Consider the following 19,535-nt stretch of genomic DNA (forward strand, 5'->3'; position numbering starts at 1 on the left):
GTTGATTTTAACAATTCAATTTGGAGAAATATATGGATTTGCAGATTCACTCTCCAAGGGAATAAACTCAAAACAAAAACTCTGGCATTAAATTTCAACTTACACCACAAAAGTTGATTTAAAAGTAAATTTGAAGTGATTCTCAAACTTTCGAATCTCTCCCAAAAAACATTAGAATTAGGGATGACAATGGGTAAGATTATCACCTAGACAAGCTTTGGGAATTGGGGACACGACGAGAAACATAACGGGCAGCATATTTCCAACGATAAATCTCCTTTTCTCTTTCGGAAATCTTTAGCTTGGCAGACTCTAAAGCAGCTTCCAAATGATGTATTCTTTCTTTTTGTCTAATCTCCAATAGCCCATACAACCTTCTCTCAAGCTCCATTGGACAAACAGCAAAGCTTACTTCTTCTGCATGATCAACAACTCCTCCTCCAAAGTTCACATTCACTATGCTCTCTTCTTGATGATGATCAGAAGCATCCCCAAAAGTCATCTGAAAGATTTAAAACATATTTATTTGTTTCAGAAAAAGACTCAAAGCAGTATTTAAATGAAAATCTAACCTCCATTGATTGTTGTTTTTGGTATTCTGATGATGTCTCTTCATCATCATTATTCAAATGGAGCTGCATAAGTTCCATTTCAGCTTTAAGTTCTGCCTCAAGCACCACCGATCGATCATATGACACAGAATTTTCCGAATCCACAATGCAGTTTGTTGTTTCAGACGGTTTAGTGAGAATACTGTTCTTCTTCTGGCTAGATTCGTCTTTCACATTTTGAAAAAGCAATTCCATCTGAGTTCGCAATTCAACCATTTTGTTGAGTTCATTCTTGCTTATAGATAGAAGATGAAGAAAACCTAGACCTACTGCCATGTTGAAACAGGTATCCTTCCCATATTGTCCTGTACAAAGATGAATTGCAGGGATCAAAGATCCAAGCTCATTCTAATCAAACTAACAGCATATGGATCAAACAATAATAAACACTCGAGATCAAATCAATGTTTAACATTCATAATCGCAAGCCATACGGAATTGAAGGAAATTCAAATAAAGTACCTGCAACTCCGATGGAGTCGAGATCTTTATTAGATCTAGATTCTTCAGGCAAACATCTGATTTGGTGTTTACTCTGATCTCTATCCAGTTCTTCTAGCTTAGATCCTTGTAATTCCTCCTTGATCGTTTCTACTTTTACATCTTCAACCTTAGCCAATTCTCTCTGCTTCCTCCTCCGCCTGAGCAACTTAGAGAGCATCAATCGCGGCGACAAGCAATCGAGACCATGGAAACTATCATTTCCTTTCATTCTCGTTGTTTTCCTGCTGGTTTGAAGCTGATGGACGAAAGCTGAACCGTCCGCGTAATCATCGTGACCATCGGTTACCGCATTGGCAAGATGCATCTTACGATTCCAGAAATTGAATTTGATTTGAATTCAATTTCTCCATCGGCTCGTGGCGATATATATATATATATATATGGATGAGTGAGAAACTGATCAATAAATGCGGAGGCATAGCCGTCAGGATCTATGAGATGGAAATGGAGGGAAAAACTGTTAACTGTTCTTCTTCTTCTTCGAATTACAATGATTGAACTCATAAATGAGCTCACGAGATATCCATGAATTATTTAGACAATTTTTAAAATTTGCAATAGTTCCTTTACTATTTTGAACTTATTTGAAAAATGTTAGGTAATATATAAGTAGGACTAAGTTTGTAAATAATTACATCATTCAAATTGTGAGAAATTGCAAAAACGAGATCCGGGTCTTCTACAAGTCCTTAAACGAGCCAGAAAAGGTCGATTCGGAGCAGAGTTCGGGATACCTCCTAACAAACTAGACAGATTTCGTAGAAAAAAATATCGAACAAAAACCAATTATATAAGTGAATTTTAGTCGATATTAATTAAACCTATAATTCTTTCTTCAATTAACCTGACCAATCATATAAGTGGATTTTGGTCAATATTAATTAATATTAATTAAATCTATAATTCTTTTCCGGAAAATAGACTCCAAACTGATTAAGAGAAATCAAATTCATTACGATTTTAATTATCATTTTTTAATTTTAAACTCAATAATATTTTAAGAAATTAGTAAATTTAATTGTTTTTTTATTAAATGGATCGTCCTTTTTATTAAATGGTGACTAAATAAATTTATTTTCAAAATTTTTCAGTGATTCTTAATGTAAAGTCCAGTCAATAAAATGATTAGTAGAGTATTATTTTAGAGTGTGAATATTTTATTAAATTTTATAATTAATATCATTAAGATCACTATATATTTATGAGACTTTTCATGAATTGCGATGATATACAAATTGTGTTACTATATCTTTTACATGATATTTTTTCGTTAGTATAAAAATTTAATAATTTATAAATATGACAATATTATGTTGTTATGGATTCATATATTTTTAATTTAGTTTAATTCATTTGTCAATGGATGCATTTTGATAATTAGATAGAGTCCAACCGTTTACACCCTACCCTTAACTAATGTGATTATTATATTATTTATGTGATAATCAAGATTTAATAATAAAATTAAAATTTATAATAAAAAATTTCGTTCGTTATTATATTTTATGAATAATGAATTCATGATGTAAGAGGTGATAAAATGAGAAACTTTAAGAAAGAGAATGAGTTAAATTCTGGAAGAAAAAAAAAAAAAAAGTGTATTATTCAATTTTTTATTACAAACAATTATTTATTGTTTATATAAAAGTTTCATTAATAACTAATTAATTACCATTAAATAAATTAATTAAAAAGTATTAAAATTATTTAACACTTTTAGTTATTAATTAATTAATAATTTATTAAACTATTAACATTATTTTTACCTTCTTCAGATAAACGTAATAGAAACAAAGTTTCAATTTGACAAAAAAAGTCAATAAAACATTAAACTACGATGATGCGGTCATTGTCTTCAGCAAACCCAATTCGGCAAACTCTATTTTTTTTGAACTAATCAATACAGAGTTCAATCTTCGTTAGTCTATCCATAACAATCGAATGATCTTTTCTTCATTAGTTGTGAGCTTTCATCCTTTTTGCAGCTTTAATTTTTTTGTTTTTATTTTTAAAGAAAGTCAATTTAGCATTCTTTTTGGTATTTGATGAATAATATCGATAAATCATTTTCGACAATTGCAAGAGAATCTTACTCTACTGCTTGAAAATTATCAAAATCTCATTTTGATTGACAAGCCGTCTTCACATCTACAATAATTTTTCAAAGAAGTCATTTTAGCATTTTTTTCATTTTTATCGATGTCAGTAAAATTGATCTCTTAGATAGTTTAGCTGAAGAACACTTCTCCATCAATTGTTTTTGAACTTCATTTCTTTATTTCTCCTTAACCTAGTTTTCAAAAATTTAGCATGATATTAAAACTCCAAAGTTAAGGATCTTGAAGAGTTTTCCGCTGTTTCTATCGGTGGTTGGAGCAGCCATTGATAAAGGGCTTTATTTATTATTACTGTTGAAAAAGAAGATTTACATATGAACAAGAAGATAATGGAGGGATGTCGAAGCAGACGGATGAGAGCGATCGGACTTCCCCATCATATGCGAGGATGAGAGGATCGGACTTCCCCATCATATGCGAGTCCTGTCTAGGTGACAATCCGGACTTCCCCATCATATGCGAGGATGAGAGGATCGGACTTCCCCATCATATGCGAGTCCTGTCTAGGTGACAATCCGTACAATCGAATGACAAACATATTATGATACGGAAGACAAGATTTGTACGAGGCTCTTTACTGTTTCTATCAAAGATTTGTTTGAGGAGAAAAATGTATGTATATTGTATTATTCAAGTTGCTTATTACAAACAATTATATATATTCTTATTACAAACAATTGTATATATTCTTTATATAGAAGTTTCATCAATAACTAATTAACTATAATTAATCAAACTAATTAACAACTATTAAAACTAATTAACAGTTTTAATCTAACTAATTAATAATTTATTAAACTGTTGTTATTATTTTTACAAAATGAGAGTGGTAAGAATAAGTGTAATAAAAGAGAGAAAATAGAAATTATTTATTTTTTCAGCCAATTAGATTGCGCTACATTATTTCCTATTTCAAATTTCTCACTCAATCATTTCTCATATAAGAATGATTTTTTATATATAAAAGAAGCAGAATAAAATTCTGAAAGTATGTGACGAAAGTGAAATTTAGATTTAAGACTTTAAGAAGTATTCTTAGCAAAAAAATTCAATAAAAAAATATTTCAAAATAATTGCGAGAATATTTTAAAATAATTGCGAGAATACATATTCAAGTGCATTATTGATGGCATTTGCGTTGAAAGAAAAAATATGAGGAAAATTTGCCTCTTTTAAACTTATTTCATCGATACGCCACAAATCTTCTATATAATTACTGACTTTATCACTCATTTTCATTTCATCGACATCTTCACAGATCTTTTATCCTCGTACGTTTCCACAACATTTTGCAGAGTAAAGTTAAATCTAGTGAGAAAAATGCGTTTGAAGAAATAAAAACATAGTTGCCCGCTTCGAATTGCTTTTTTCCGCTATTTCGGTTCCATTTTATTTATGATATTTATTTATCATAAATAATTTATAATATTCAATAATATTTATAACATCTAGGAACGAAATCAAAATTCATTCTCGTTTTACATATCAACTTGATTATTCTATTGCGTGTGACCCATTATGACTTCTCATTTATTACCGAGTGATCTGAGTTGGGTTGAAAATCTAAGAGGGTTCTCTACAATCCCTCTTAATCCGAATTTTGATTCAAGATCCAAAACTTCACTATATTTGAATAGAAGAAATATTTATCATTTGAAGTCTGAAAGTGACCCTTGCTCACTCAAAAATTCTTTTTGGATGTTGTAGTTCTCCAAACACGATGATTAGACCTTTTGCATCAAACTAAGACACACTCCGAATGAATGACACCGGTCTCAAGTTGTCATTTAATGTTTAGATACCTTCCACGTTGATACAAACGAATGCATGAACACTCATTTGTCCCATAAGCCAATTGTGATATGTTCCACTTAATTTCTCGTGGCCATTACACGGGACCATTTTGAGCCCATGACCTACAAAGTCTTGGTCTTAACATTCATTTGATATCAAGCAGAACACATCATTTGACCTACAACTCACGTTAGGTTAGGTCTTTCGTAAGCAAGGAAAGTTATTTTGGAATGAAACCTATGAGAGTATATTATTTGAATTTGTCAATGAATTTAACCAACTATCTTTTAGGAATTCTTTAACAATGATCCTACGTGACTAGGTAAAAAAAGATTAAAATCGAAATTTCATGGGCTGGCACTTTATAAATACGATATTGAGATTAGTAGAGTGCATTTTGACTGGATGATATTGGCAACAATCATTCATATTCCTGCATATTACTTCTCTTCCTAGAGTTAACAATTGGATCAACTTCCTGTACAATAGTACCTCGAGAGCCTTCGACGGTGACATTCTTAGGTCATCAAACTTTCTACGAAGCCCATAAGTAGTGGCGGTCCTTTGTTGTGGAGGTGACTGCATGAGCTTGGTTAGGAGGGGCAATCATACGTCGTTTCGAGCATATGTTTAATATATATACATATTTTTTTTTTGGTAGATGCAAACAAGTAAGAAATTGTGAACACCGAATTCACATTGTCAATCATTGTTTAAACTATTCTACATCACATATCCATACAAACATGAAGCTATGTCCATTGTAGAATTTTTATTATCACTTTCCATTCTCAAAATAGTTCATTAAAATTACTTCTAAATGTTTCCCCCGAATTATCCTATAAGACATAGGGAACTAGAGGATTTGGGAGGCCGTCCTCTTTACAGGAGCTAGGGTATGATATTTATATAGTGTTGTAAGAAAATTAGGTTAAAACTTCAAGCCTATCCCATGAAATTCGATATTAATCATTTTTGACCTAAATGGGTTAATTTAAGAGTAGTTGTCCTTATAGAAACCATGATTAAAACGTGTTTTATTTATTTAATGTTAAAATATTTTTATTTTAATAAAAATGCACATAGTATTAACATAATTTTTTGTTTTTTAATTTATTGAGACCGAACTGTTTTTGAATTTATTGAGACCGAACTTATGACAAACTGTATACGTATTCTCAATAAAAAAAATAAATTTTATAAATTTGAGGAAACAACTCCTCTCGATAATAGTTAACTTTGAAAACTGCTAATCAGCTCAAAATTTTCTGTCGGCCGTTGATGAAATAAAAATTTAATATGAGAAATAATATTCAAATTTTTATTTCACTTATGCAACGATACATAATTTTTATAAAAATATATGATAAAATTCACAAAACATAATTAAAATAGATATTTATGAAAATTTCAAATGAAAAAATAAATTAACCTAATTTGTCCCGATGTAAGTAATAGAAAACAATAAATAATTGAGATTTCTAAGATAAATTGGCAACCACAAAAAGTAATTATTTGAAATTAAATGCACGAATAAGATAAATAGTACATACGGTCCCCCCTCTTCCTCACAGACAGTATGAAAATGGTTCGTCTATTATTACAAAAATGCCAAACGGACCTCCTCCTCCTCCCTCACTTTGCACGTCTCTCCATGAATGGACGGGACAGGACCCACATTCAACCTAAACGGCATCGTTTGTTTACTTATTTGGGTAAGGTTACTCCACCTGTTCGTCTCTCATTCGTCCAATCTCAGATCTCCTACGGTCCCACCACTTCACTCATCATCATGAAGATCAAGATAGGACTCTGAATTTTCTTGTCATTCTTTTAGAGAGAGAGAGAGAGAGAGAGAGATTATGGGAGGAGGAGGAGGAGGAGGAGAGAGTTGGGCTATGGCGGGGAAGTTATGTGATTCGTGTAAATCGGCGACGGCTACGCTATTCTGCCGACCGGATTCAGCCTTCTTATGTGTTCCATGCGATTCCAAGGTCCATGCCGCAAACAAGCTCGCTTCACGCCATGCTCGCGTTTGGATGTGCGAGGTCTGCGAGCAGGCGCCGGCGTCAGTCACTTGTAAGGCTGACGCTGCCGCCCTATGTTCTACCTGCGATCGTGATATTCACTCCGCTAATCCACTCGCCAGACGTCACGAGCGGTTCCCAGTCGTGCCGTTTTATGAACCGGCCGCCACAGCCCCCAAGTACTGTTGTGCTGGAGAAGATCGGTATTGCTTAGATCTGGAATCTGGTGGTGGTGGAGAGGCGGAGGAAGCAGAGGCGGCTTCATGGCTTCTACCGAATCCTACACCTAAAGTCTTGGATAATTCGGAGCCTAAACCGACTGACTACAACAACATCTTCTCTGTTATGGATCCTTACCACCTGGATCTAGATCTAGATCTCATGATGTCAGATCAAAAGCATCAGAATCATCAACTCAACAACAACAACAACCACAACAACTCTTGTGCCGACGGTGTTGTTCCTGCTGTCCACCAGATTAAGGATGACGACGACGACTTACAACACCCTTCTTCTGATGTTCCTTCAATCGTCGACGGCGTTCCATGCTTCGAAGTAGACTTCTCCGGATCCAAACCGCCTTACCTCTACAACTTCACTTCTCAGACAATCAGTCCAACTGTAATCATCATCGATCCATTCTCCATTCAATTAATAATCCAACTATTCAATTAACATATCTATATGTCTGTCTGTCTGTCTGTCTCTTCTTATCGGATAAATATAGTTGTCATCATCATCCATGGACGTTGGAGTGGTGCCAGATCACAACGCCGCCGCCATGGGAGACGTTTCCACCGCAACCTTGCCGAGCGTACCCTTGACCGGCTTGGACAGGGAGGCCAGAGTTTTGAGGTACAGAGAGAAGCGAAAGAATCGCAAATTCGAGAAGACAATCCGCTACGCTTCCAGGAAGGCATACGCTGAGACCCGGCCTCGTATCAAAGGCAGATTTGCCAAGCGAACACCAGTTCTCGAACCGGCCATTGCAGACACTGGATACGGCGTCGTTCCATCATCCTTCTAGTTTCATTTTTTCACTGTGTTTTTTGCAAAACTGTTTCAGGCTATATGTACATAAAGTCTTCATAATTATAAAACTTTGGGTTTAACCTATTTTGATATATTTATTTTTCCTAAAAAACACAAAAGTAAACTAAGGGTAATAAGCTGAGTGATCATGGACCCTCTTCTAGTGGGAGACCATGAACCCTTGACATTTTGGTTTGGTCTCAAGACCATGAACCCTGACATTTTAGTTTGGTTTCAAGACCATGAACCCTTGACATTTTGGCCTCGAGACCATGAACCTATATTTTGACCATGATCGGATTTGGGCTATTAATATAACTTATTTGAAGATAATGATGGTATGTGATTTTGAAGAGATATAATTTTTTTTTGATAAAGTAATTCAAAGTTATTAATATATAATGATAAAATAAATAATAATTTAAAATAAAGAGTAATATAATATAAAGAAAGAGTGAAAAAGAAAAAATAATATTATTATTTAACATGTTAATTTGAGCAAACTTTACCAACAATTAAAATGAACATTCTCACTGACCAATTTGAAAATTTGTCTAAAATGGTTTCAAGTATGTATAATGCCATTATAATAAATAAACACAGATAAATATATGCAATAGTAAAACGAATATTTAACCGGTTTACCTAATTTCAGTCATCTTTCATGGAGCATATAGCTGAGCAAGCCAAGGTAGCAGTTTTTCATGAACAAGCTCCGGCCTATCATCATGAGGACAATGTCCAACTCCTTCCAAAACATGAAGCTTTATATTTTCCCTTTGCGAAGGTAGAGACAAAAAGTATTTCCCAACCGGCCCATCGAGCGGGGTAAATGGATCTTTATCGCCCCATAGGAGTAAAATAGGTAAGTCGATTCCGGGCATTAGCTGAACAGGATTAGGTCCGGCTGGTCCAGTCACAATCGATACAAAAGCCTCTAAAGCCCCTTCCTCCATCGCAGGTTTCCGAATTATCTGCAAAATATGCCATTTCATTTTCGGATAACATCTTTTGAAAAACTACTTCCTTTTTTCTTTACCTGCACTAAATCATCGTCGACGGATTCCTTGTTCCCATAAACAGACAATAAAACGCTCCTCAGATTCTCTCTGCATAGAAAAATAGAATTTTTCCAATATCATAAACGTCCAAACACCAGACACTGATTAATTATAGAAACAAACTAGTTAGTTTACGTACATTTGCGTGACGCGATTGAAGATTGACGAAGCGATCTTCCTTTGCTTGAGAAGGAAATCAATCAACAAAAACAAAGGGGATAAAAGTCGAATTCTCCAATCATCCACTATTGCTTTGTTATTCATTCCACCAGCACAGTTCAACAGAACAAGCCCGTTAACGAGGCTTGAAGTTGACGAAGACATACCTGATGAGGCAGCAATCACGCAAACTAGACTTCCTATGGAGTTTCCAATTAGAACAGTTGGCTTTTGAACTATTTCATCCAGGAAATCCAATATCAACTGTTCATAATAGATATGATCAAACATAGAAAAAGCATATATATATGGAATGGAATTAAGATGTATGTACCTGTGCCCAAGCTTCAGTTGTGTATTCAAAATCAATTGGCTTATCAGAAGCACCAAAACCTAGAAGATCAATTGCATACACATTGTATCTTTCCGCAAGGATAGGAATATTCCTGGATGGTATCAGTTATTTACATAACCTAAGTTAGTGTTTGAAATAGAGAATTGATGAAAACTAGATCTAGATTACCTGCGCCAATGAGGAATCGAGGCACCAAATCCATGAACAAGAAGCAGAGAAGGATTATCTGAATTGGAAGAAGACGATTGAACAAGGTAATTAATGGTGTATCCTCTCCAATTCCACTTACTGCATCCTTCTTCTATCTCCCTAAGCCCTAACACCAGTTCATCGTTACTCAAACCTCTCTCACTAATCTCGCTCCCTTCATTCGAGACTACAGAGGCAGAAGCAGACACACTTCTTTCTCCACAGGCATGAAAACCTCCATGCCGCCGTTTTAATGTAATTGACAATGAAGTAGTGCAGTCCCGGCGGTGATCGTAGGAGAGAAAAGCGGAAGCGAAAGGCGGCGATATGATCGCCGGAGAAGAATTCGAACGGCGCGTGGACCGGAGAGAAGGAATGAGATGGATCGAGACCATATCGTTCTGAGCTTGGAAAACCACATCTTCATATTTTGGTATCTTCTCCTTCCCCGCTTGAGAGAGACGTAGAACAATGAAGAAACCAAAGTTCATTCTTGTCCTTGGATTCTATATAGTTACTCAATTCTGAACTTAAACTTTCAAAATGATCAAATAATCTAGTAATGAGAGTTCCGTCGCAACCACAATTGGTAGATAATCATATGAAATGAATCATATCTTTGTGGCTTCTCATTCCATCTAAAATGTTTCCTAATGATATTTAAATTATTATACATTTCTAAGTAATTATTATCACTTATAGATAATAATATTTTCTTCAATAACGAAATATCTTCTTGCCTAATAATAACTGCGAACTTGCTCCAATCAAGAACATTTGCGAATGGTAGTTCGTAATAATTTGAAATTATGACAGGAACACACCCGTAATGTATGGCGTCACAAACCCTAGCTGTATTTACTTCGTACCCTTTCACATGGAGGCAAAATCGACTCCTTTTAAAACCTTCGAGATAAGGAAGGGATTGATTTAATGTGTTTATATACATGTCCCCGTCGTTCTCCCACATGGCAAGTAAGTCTTGCCTCACTCGAGAATTTTGCACACGCCCAGAAAAGAATACCAGCTTTTCTCTGTGGTTTAAATACAAGGACCAAAATTAAATTGCAAAACCATCATACATGAAATCTATATTTAGGGATGTAAATGTGTAGAGCGGATCGCGTCGAATCTCGGCTCGGTAAAAAGCTCGTTCAATTCTTTTAACGAGCTTGTTTAAAATATTGAAAATTTAAAGTAAGCAAATTAGAACTTTTAAATATTTGACTTGTCTGTTTGCGAACATTTAATTTAGAGACTTCGTTAGTGAGTTTGCGTTCGTTTAGAAGCTCGTTAAAAATATTGTTTAATATTTATTAATATATTATTGAATGAAAAATGATTGAGAGCACGACTTTGGGGAGCGACTCGTACAACGAAAGTGACATCGCTGTTATACGAAAGTGACATCGCTGTTATACAAAAAGAGACTTCGTTGTTATACAAAGGGACGAGGTCTCTTTTGTATAACAGCGATGTTACTTTCGTATAACACCGAAAGTGACCTCGCTGTACGAGTCGCTCCCCCAAAGTCGTGCTCCCTATCCTTCCTCTTATTGAATATATACTGAATATTTGAATTTTCTTAATACGTCGACCCTATATTTGTTAAGACTCTTTACCTTGTAGGATTTTGTATCTGCTGAGACTTATTTAGAAATTCAAGAAATTTTTGCCTAAAAAGTATCTCTTTCAATTCAATTATGTATTTATTAGGGCTTCAAACTATTGGGAATCGATTATTATATAAACTCGTATTATAACATAGACGATAATGATGTAATATTTATTATAATCTCTTAAATAATATTCTCTCTTCTAGGTGGACGTAACCAGTGTTAAATTTGTATTTTTTCTTTATTATTTTCGTCATCTTTCGCAATTCGTTCTAATATATATTAATATTTAATAACTCAAAAAAATGTGAAGAACTTCACCCTGAGTTTGTTTGATGTTTAGTTATTAGAATAAAACTCAATTTTTATCACAAAACACAAACATCGTATCAACAATTTAATCAATAATTTTATCCATTTAAATACCAAAATTATCATCTAATTTTATCCTCCCTGTAACCATTCTTTCACCTAAATTATATTCTCAAAACACAAAGGGTTACAATTTTTAAAACTAATTTTTTCATAATTTTTATCAAACAAGGGTTTTAGGAGAAAATACAGTTAAAACCCAAAAAAACTATTTCCTCAAACAAGCCCCTAGAATGAAGACTTCTTCTAAGTTATAAACGACATTTTCTAACAACTATATACGAACTCAAACAGCTAGTGAGTACAACTAACTACGTGTGAGTCGAACTCAAACTCCGAACTATAAACGAGCTCAAACAGCTAGTGAGTACAACTAACTACATGCGAGTCGAACTCAAACTCTAATATAAAAGTTTGAATATATAGGAAACGTGTTGTGCTTGAGTTTGGAACGGTTCGGCTTCAATTGCTCTCTACGTAACTATATTTAATCTGAGTGCCTAAACAAATTAAGTAATTTATTTTTATTTTATTTTTTCCCTAAGATTACTTATTTTAATATTAATAATGCTATAAGCCAATTATTCCTATATTATAAAATTGTAATAAAATAAAAACAAAAGCAATAAATAGAACATCTACTTACCTTGCAACGGGAGGATTCAGAAGAGTCTCCTCCGGCCGCGGCCAAATCTGCGGCAGTGCGACGTCTTTATGAGGAAGAAAGAACCTCTGAAAATAGCTAGACGAGCAAGTCACCTGAATGGCGTTATTTCTCAGCTCCCAATTCTTCGACGCCGCTTCCCGCCCTACCGAATGACAGCAAACAAAGAAATGATCCGCCCCTCCCGACTTATTCCAAAACCCTAACTCCGAACCGATTTTACCGGCGTATCTCGCCACGAAATCAGAAATCGACGACTCCGAATGCAGCCTCCGATCGTTGCGCATCGCGTTCACGGAGAACGGCATGAAGAATAAGTCGGCACGATCCGGATCCATCGTGACGAACGAGCTCCGCATAAGCGAAGATTTGAATGCGTGCTCGCTGTAATAGTTTCCTAGCTTTGGATTCGTAGGGTTTGGGATTGGAACGAAGATGTTAGAGAACGGAGAAGACGAGTTTCCGTAGATATCGGGATACACGAAGATCTTTAGATTGTTTAGCATTTGCTCGTAATCGGTTTCGAACAGGCCAAAATTGTGATACGGATTACCGATCTCGTCGACATTTAGTGGACGAGGTTGATTATAGGGTTTGGTAGTGATGATTTTGGTTGATGATTTGATAGTGGATGTAATTGAGAGAATGGATAAGAGTAAGGATAAAAGGACGAACAAGATGCACAATGGAGAAGCAGGATGGAGTCGCCGCCGGGAAGGTGGTTGTTGTCTGAGTACCGCCATCGCCGCCGTGGCTGCCGACGAGTGAGGAGTGGATAGAAGAAGACAAAGGTCAAGATCTGTCAAGTATTTTCTCCCTGTCTTGTATATAAACGTCGGTTATTGAATTGACTGTCTGATACTCTTTCTCAATATTGTTTTAAACGATAGCGTTTTGTAATTTAGCATTCAAACAACAAATCAGATACATATTGTTTATTTATTAACGAACTAATAATTTATTTTTGACAATTCTAAGCAAAACAAAAAATAATAATAATATATTGAGAAATTTTTTTGTGTTTACTTGTTTAAAAACATACATATATATATATATATATATATTTATATATACTATATTATTATAAATACCAATCCAATTGAAATTTGGTGACACTTCTTTAAAATTTGGCTCAATAAATTAAATTGTCTAAATAAATTTTAAATTAAGTTAATTTATTATTTATCTCACATCTATAAATAAATAAATAAATTGTCACTAATTTAAATACAAAATTTTATCAAATTAAAAATTTTAACTATCAATTTTTTTACAACTTGATAATCAAAATAGTTAATTCATCAGTTAAATTAGTGATATTATCGGAGTTTGAAACTATTAAGAAAAAATTGTATTTTATTTTTAAATTTTAACAATAAAAAAAATTAAAATGGTGAAATTTGAAATAAAATGTCTAAAATTTTAATTATTCTCACTAACAAGCCCCAATTTATAAACTTAGAGTAGTTTAACAAAAAAAAAATATATATATATATATATATACTGAGATTTTTTATTACTAGTTTTTATCACTTTCACACAAAATAAAATTACAAACAAATCTGTTTGAAAAAAAAAACTGTGATCAACATAAATTTATGTAGCATAATAAAAAATTATTAAAATATCATTTTATATATTTTTTTTATTTAAAATATTTTCATCCAATTTAATTATAATTTTTATATAAAATAAAAACTTTACTTATCCTTTTTACATTGTGATTCTAATTGTGATGTCAGTGATACAAAAAAAAACTTTGTATTAAATAAGATGGGTATGAATATTGAATACTCCAACAATAAGGATATTCTTAACTAAAAAAAAGTCAATTATAATAAAGTCAAATAAATATTAGGTTTTGTACTTTCTATCTAAATTGTCATGTTTTGAACCATTTTTTAAGTTTGACAATTATGTCTCACGAATATTAATAAAGTCAAATAAATACATAACATATAAAAAGATAATGTTATCATTGAATTTTTGTATTCATAAATAGAGTACCAATTGACTCGGTGATAATTTTTTGAAATCAGCAATAGCAAAATCTTTCACTTCTATCCATTTATTTAAAAAACAAGATTCAATTTAATCCATCAAAAACTTACAAAAATATAAATAATAGTATACTTAATTATTAACTCGGCCTCTAATACTATAAAAACATTATTTATTTAACAATTTATGTATTAAAATTAATTTAAAATAAAATGAAAATAATTTAATACAAATTATATTAGAGAAGAACAGACAATATAAACAACAAACAATTGATTGACCTATTTTATTGGCTATGTCTTTGTGGCATTCTTCTTTTAGCCCTCCCCCTGAATCAGATCTGACCTCTTAATCCATTTCTAAGCACTTTTCTTCACTAGTCCAGAGAGAGACGACGACGACGACGACCACGATCTTCTTTCGAACGATGCATTCACGTGACGACGACTTCAATTGATTCATCCTCTTGCGACGATGAATCACCGATCACCCGCCACAAAGATTGAAACAGATATAGATAGACTAAAACAAGGATCGATCTGATTCTTCCAACGCCCAACCCTCGACCTAGAAAACCCTCTTATCGTGAGTTCTTTTATTGCCTATTTTAATTCAATTCAGGCACTGCATAATACGGATGGATAGAATCATGTAATTTAGGCTATTTGTAATTCTCTGGGACTTCGAGTAGATGAATTTTGCTAATAGTATTGATTGTTTAAGTGGGTTATCTGTAAATTTGTATATTATATGAGAAATTTTGATTCTTTGGAGTCCAATCAGAAATTTAGAAGCCTATTGGGTATATCCTCCCTGTATTCAATCTCTTATTCAAATTCATATGCTTCACATGTCCACTGGTTCTTCATATATGATCTTGATTTGAAGAACATGTTGTTTCTAGTTATTGGGTAATGCAGAGTTCGAATTGCCTAGCTTGTGTCTGTAATAATTCGATTTGTTACCTTTTGTGTAGGAAAATTAACTAGATACATCTTTATACATGGGTTCTGAGATTTTGCAGGAAACAGGTTGAAGATATAGTTTCTACAATGGATGAAATTAAATTAGATACCAGTTGGGAGGATATGTTATGTCCCATATGCTTGGAATTTCCCCATAACTGTGTGCTCCTTCAGTGTTCTTCCTATGAGAAAGGATGTCGAACCTACGTTTGTGATACTGATCATCTTCTCTCTAATTGTCTGGACCGTTTTAGAAATGCTCATGGAATGTCATCTGGCTTACATTCACCTGAAAGTTCTGAATCCAACTCACTGGAAAATAGATGCTCATTATCAGAAGTCCATGAAAAGCCATCTTGTCCCTTGTGCAGAGGAGTAGTTACAGGATGGATTATTATTGATGATGCGCGTGCACATATGAATGAGAAGAAAAGATGTTGTGAAGAAGACCAATGCGCATTCGCAGGCACTTATTCGGAACTTCAAGAACATGCTCTGCAACAACACCCTTATGCATGCCCTGCGAAAATAGATCCTGCTCGACAGCTTGATTGGGAGAATTTTCAACAGTCGTCAGAGATAATCGATGTTTTGACGACTATTCATGCTGGAATACCTCATGGAATTGTTCTAGGCGATTATGTTATTGAATATGGGGACAATGATACTGGAGATGAGTTGGATGAGTTTAGAAGAGATGAAAGGAATTGGTTTACGTCTTGTATGTTGTATCAAGTTTTTGATAATTTAAGGAGTTCCAGAAATAGAAGGAGGTCGAGGGCGAATAATTCCAGAAGAAGTAATCAACGTTTAGATTCTGAAAATATAGACTATGATGTGGGTTCTGTGGTTTCTTTAGGCTCGCCTGATTACAGAAATGTTCAAATGGAGAATTATTTTTCAAGCCAGAGTCGCCATTCTTGGACAAGAGTTGGCTTCCGCAGGTCAGAATAGTCTAGATGTGCATATAATTAAGTTTTTTTTTTATTGAATTGTTAATTTGGTCATATTGAGCCCTTGCTAACCACTTCCATATAACCTTGTTTGAAATAGGTTATCGAAAATTGAATTATTTGAGTAAAAAGACATTAGCTATATAATATATAATGAATATATTCTTGGTCAATGATTTGAATGATAAGATTATAGATCATTGTTTATATACCCAATAGGCTTCTAAGTTTATGTCCTTCAGTTAATCAGTAATTTGTGCTGTGGGATTGCTTGATCTAGGATTATTTGAATAACCTTTGTTTGACGTAGATTATTGAAAATGAGGAGGTTATTTGAATAAAAATATATTAGTTGATAATTCGAAGAATGTGATTGTTGAGTAGTTGTTTTGCAGAATGAGTTATTTGAAATAATCTCAGATAACCCATCAAATAATCTCCTATTTATGCTTGTCAATTGAATCAGTTCTTATTTATCATTGGTCAAATTCAAATTAAGGCACACTCATATCCAATTATATTTTCCATTTTGAGTATAGATGAAGTAAATTCATTTAAACAAGTTATTGTTGGTATAATCTTGTTGTTTTACATCATTAACAGTTCTCGAAGAAGGAACTCCTCCCGCTTCATTGACGGTTAGACACAATACAACAGAAGATGGATTTCGAATCTGTAAGATCTTGATTGCTTCTCATGGCTTTCTCTGTTCTTTTTTTCTATGTTAAACTGTACTTCTGAGAGTTAAGCTTCATGTAGATATAGATATAAAAGGTCTTCTTCTTCTTTTTTTTTTCTTCCCCCATTTTAGTTACATGTTGAATAATAAAGGGAGGTCAAATGGGGTAAAAAATAATGTCATTTTTTGCAGCTATGTTCTCTTCTTCCATCCCTGCTCAGATGATATGTACTGTAATTTTCATTATATGAAAATGGGGTAATGTCTTTTGTATCAAATCTCAATTTTTCTTTATTTAAAAAAAAATATCCTCACTGTTTCTTAGTATAATATATTATTAAAATAATATTATTTGAGTAGTCATATTTTGTTCATTTTTGGTATAAGCAAAACTCCACATATAAAAAGTAAGCATAAAACTATGGATGTAATTGAGTTGAGTTGAGTGAGCCGAACAGGGTTAGGCTCGAGCTCGTTTCGAGCTTTTACAATTGAGCTCGGCTCGTATGAATTTAGTTGAGTTCACAAGCCGTTCGTGCTCGCCTCATTTAGAAAACACGTTTAAAGCTCGTTTAGATCTCCTTTAGAAAGTTCGAACTCGTCTAGTGAAAGATTGTTTACCTAGTTGTATAAAAGTTAAATTTATAAATTCAACAATGAAATGAAATATTAAAATTAAAATTATAAATATAAAATATATATATTTTTTAAATGAGAGTATCCCTATACCCATACATAGGTATAAATATGTGTCACATCAAAAATAAATTATATCTATCAATTTATACCTCTATTCCCCAACAATCTCAGATACAATTTTACTATTTCAGAGTCCTACCATATAATTCATACAATATTTTTTAATTTAATAATTTAAGTAAATCTTGTTTCATTTTTAATTATATTAATTAAAAAATATTAAAAAGCAACAATTTTACATTTTTAATTAAAAAGTAAACAACATGTCAGATGGGAACCACTTTTTGGTTTGCTTTTTTTCATTTGTATCGGTAGTAAATATTTGCTCCTCTCATTTTTCTCTCCACAATTATACCCATACTCTCATTTATATATCCAAGTACAATTTGTCTCCACATCAGATTTCCACCCACCAATGGGGATACTTTGATAAGAGTAACAAATTAGTGGAAGTAAACCTTCGAACAATAAAACTAGCCAATAGCATAAATCATTTCGCTCTCACTTTTTAGGGCAACCTATTTATTAAAAATAGGAAGATATTTTTATTAAATTTGTTGTAATTTTAAACCTAAAGTGTTATAGTTTAGTGGTTAAAGATAAGAATGTAAATTTTATTTAGTCATGGGTTCAAATTTCATCAAAAAAAGCAATTATTTTTATCAATTTTTTAAATTAGACCTATTACAAAAAAAAAAATATCGATGTTTTATCTACCGAAGGTTGGGCAGCCCAAAATTCAGGGCAGGCTCCGGCAGTATACTTCAGAAAAAAAGGCCAAAAATACTTACATATTTAAGTGCATTTAAATAATTTTTTTTAATGATTTACCAATTATATTTAAACGATATTATAAACGAACTTGTTTGTGAGCCTATAACGAATATGTTCGCAAACCCATAAACGAGCCTATAAACGAACATGTTCGCGAGCTTACGAGTGGAATATTGAGAAACTCAAATTCGACTCGTTTAAATTTTCGAACTTTTAAATGAGCCTGAGCTCGACTTTTAAGACTAAAACGAGTTCGAACGAGCTTTTTGCCGAGCCGAGATTCGAATATCCCGTGAGCAGCTCTTATAAACTTGTTTACTTTAAATAGTAATAATTTTAATTAATTAATAATAATAATGAATAAATGACATTAAAATTTACAAAATTATTTATATAAATTTATTTATTTAAATAAGTAATAAGATTCTTTTTATAATTTATAAATATAATTCTTTTCTTATAATTTAAAAAAATTATAAGAATTTAACTAATTTAATAATTTATCTAAATTAGAATAATTATTATTCTTTAAAATTTTAATTTTTTTAAGGAATAAAAGAGAAATATACAATTTATGTCTAGGGATTTAATTTGCTTGACTTTTCACCATCTCCCAAATTGAAATGTTCAAATATATTTGGAAAGAAAGTATATTCATAACCCAAAAAATAAAATAAAAGTCAAAAGAGTATACACATATATTAAAAGAAGCTAAAATTTTATTAATAAAGTTGATACTAGCAAATAAAAAAATCAAATAAAGTAAAAGAAAATAGGGAATATAAGAAGAAAGGGAATGGGGAGATGAGAGGAATAAATCAAAGAGTATATCCTTTTCATAACACTATAATGATATCTAAAATTGTCCAATAAAATCACACACTCACAAAAAATAACTTATAATAAAATAACACAACAATCCAATTTTTTTTTTCTTTTTGCGACAATCTAATATGATAATGG

At 32.7% G+C, this 19,535-nt stretch overlaps 5 protein-coding genes across 5 annotated transcripts; 2 read left to right on the forward strand and 3 right to left on the reverse strand.

Moving 5' to 3' along the window:
- Positions 1–62: 62 nt before the first annotated feature.
- Positions 63–1,469, reverse strand: LOC124910270 (protein POLAR LOCALIZATION DURING ASYMMETRIC DIVISION AND REDISTRIBUTION-like). The gene is made up of 3 exons (XM_047450897.1): positions 1,074–1,469; positions 573–916; positions 63–502 (listed from the first exon to the last, which is right to left on the reverse strand). Exons 1-3 carry the CDS (start codon positions 1,417–1,419, stop codon positions 203–205), a joined length of 990 nt encoding a protein of 329 aa, XP_047306853.1. The 5' UTR covers positions 1,420–1,469; the 3' UTR covers positions 63–202.
- A 5,378-nt stretch (positions 1,470–6,847) lies between these two features.
- Positions 6,848–8,177, forward strand: LOC124945812 (zinc finger protein CONSTANS-LIKE 4-like). Its single transcript, XM_047486311.1, has 2 exons — positions 6,848–7,674; positions 7,781–8,177. The coding sequence occupies exons 1-2, from the start codon at positions 6,889–6,891 to the stop codon at positions 8,078–8,080; spliced, it is 1,086 nt and encodes a 361-aa protein (XP_047342267.1). The 5' UTR covers positions 6,848–6,888; the 3' UTR covers positions 8,081–8,177.
- Positions 8,178–8,597: 420 nt separating this feature from the next.
- On the reverse strand, positions 8,598–10,355 carry LOC124945573 (2-hydroxy-6-oxo-2,4-heptadienoate hydrolase). The gene is made up of 5 exons (XM_047486029.1): positions 9,829–10,355; positions 9,640–9,751; positions 9,286–9,569; positions 9,125–9,194; positions 8,598–9,059 (listed from the first exon to the last, which is right to left on the reverse strand). The coding sequence occupies exons 1-5, from the start codon at positions 10,338–10,340 to the stop codon at positions 8,748–8,750; spliced, it is 1,290 nt and encodes a 429-aa protein (XP_047341985.1). The 5' UTR covers positions 10,341–10,355; the 3' UTR covers positions 8,598–8,747.
- Positions 10,356–10,405: 50 nt separating this feature from the next.
- LOC124945574 (probable glycosyltransferase At5g03795) lies at positions 10,406–13,369 on the reverse strand. The gene is made up of 2 exons (XM_047486030.1): positions 12,484–13,369; positions 10,406–10,883 (listed from the first exon to the last, which is right to left on the reverse strand). The coding sequence occupies exons 1-2, from the start codon at positions 13,242–13,244 to the stop codon at positions 10,406–10,408; spliced, it is 1,239 nt and encodes a 412-aa protein (XP_047341986.1). The 5' UTR covers positions 13,245–13,369.
- A 1,445-nt stretch (positions 13,370–14,814) lies between these two features.
- LOC124944878 lies at positions 14,815–17,374 on the forward strand. Its single transcript, XM_047485225.1, has 3 exons — positions 14,815–15,087; positions 15,527–16,411; positions 17,024–17,374. Exons 2-3 carry the CDS (start codon positions 15,555–15,557, stop codon positions 17,061–17,063), a joined length of 897 nt encoding a protein of 298 aa, XP_047341181.1. The 5' UTR covers positions 14,815–15,087; positions 15,527–15,554; the 3' UTR covers positions 17,064–17,374.
- Positions 17,375–19,535: the final 2,161 nt, after the last annotated feature.

This window comes from Impatiens glandulifera, chromosome 7 (genome assembly GCF_907164915.1).
Source record: "Impatiens glandulifera chromosome 7, dImpGla2.1, whole genome shotgun sequence".
Taxonomy (NCBI): domain Eukaryota; kingdom Viridiplantae; phylum Streptophyta; class Magnoliopsida; order Ericales; family Balsaminaceae; genus Impatiens; species Impatiens glandulifera.

Excerpts from the sequence above, each read along its gene's own strand:
- LOC124910270 (XM_047450897.1), bottom strand. The coding sequence starts at position 1,419 with ATGCATCTTGCCAATGCGGTAACCGATGGTCACGATGATTACGCGGAC. Across the intron at positions 917-1,073 it reads CGACTCCATCGGAGTTGCAG|GACAATATGGGAAGGATACC; the intron begins GTACTTTATTTG and ends ATCTTTGTACAG. Across the intron at positions 503-572 it reads AAAAACAACAATCAATGGAG|ATGACTTTTGGGGATGCTTC; the intron begins GTTAGATTTTCA and ends TAAATCTTTCAG.
- LOC124945812 (XM_047486311.1), top strand. The coding sequence starts at position 6,889 with ATGGGAGGAGGAGGAGGAGGAGGAGAGAGTTGGGCTATGGCGGGGAAG. Across the intron at positions 7,675-7,780 it reads CTCAGACAATCAGTCCAACT|TTGTCATCATCATCCATGGA; the intron begins GTAATCATCATC and ends GGATAAATATAG.
- LOC124945573 (XM_047486029.1), bottom strand. The coding sequence starts at position 10,340 with ATGAACTTTGGTTTCTTCATTGTTCTACGTCTCTCTCAAGCGGGGAAG. Across the intron at positions 9,752-9,828 it reads TCGATTCCTCATTGGCGCAG|GAATATTCCTATCCTTGCGG; the intron begins GTAATCTAGATC and ends GATACCATCCAG. Across the intron at positions 9,570-9,639 it reads CAACTGAAGCTTGGGCACAG|TTGATATTGGATTTCCTGGA; the intron begins GTACATACATCT and ends TATTATGAACAG.
- LOC124945574 (XM_047486030.1), bottom strand. The coding sequence starts at position 13,244 with ATGGCGGTACTCAGACAACAACCACCTTCCCGGCGGCGACTCCATCCT. Across the intron at positions 10,884-12,483 it reads CTGAATCCTCCCGTTGCAAG|AGAAAAGCTGGTATTCTTTT; the intron begins GTAAGTAGATGT and ends TTTAAACCACAG.
- LOC124944878 (XM_047485225.1), top strand. The coding sequence starts at position 15,555 with ATGGATGAAATTAAATTAGATACCAGTTGGGAGGATATGTTATGTCCC. Across the intron at positions 16,412-17,023 it reads ACAAGAGTTGGCTTCCGCAG|TTCTCGAAGAAGGAACTCCT; the intron begins GTCAGAATAGTC and ends CATCATTAACAG.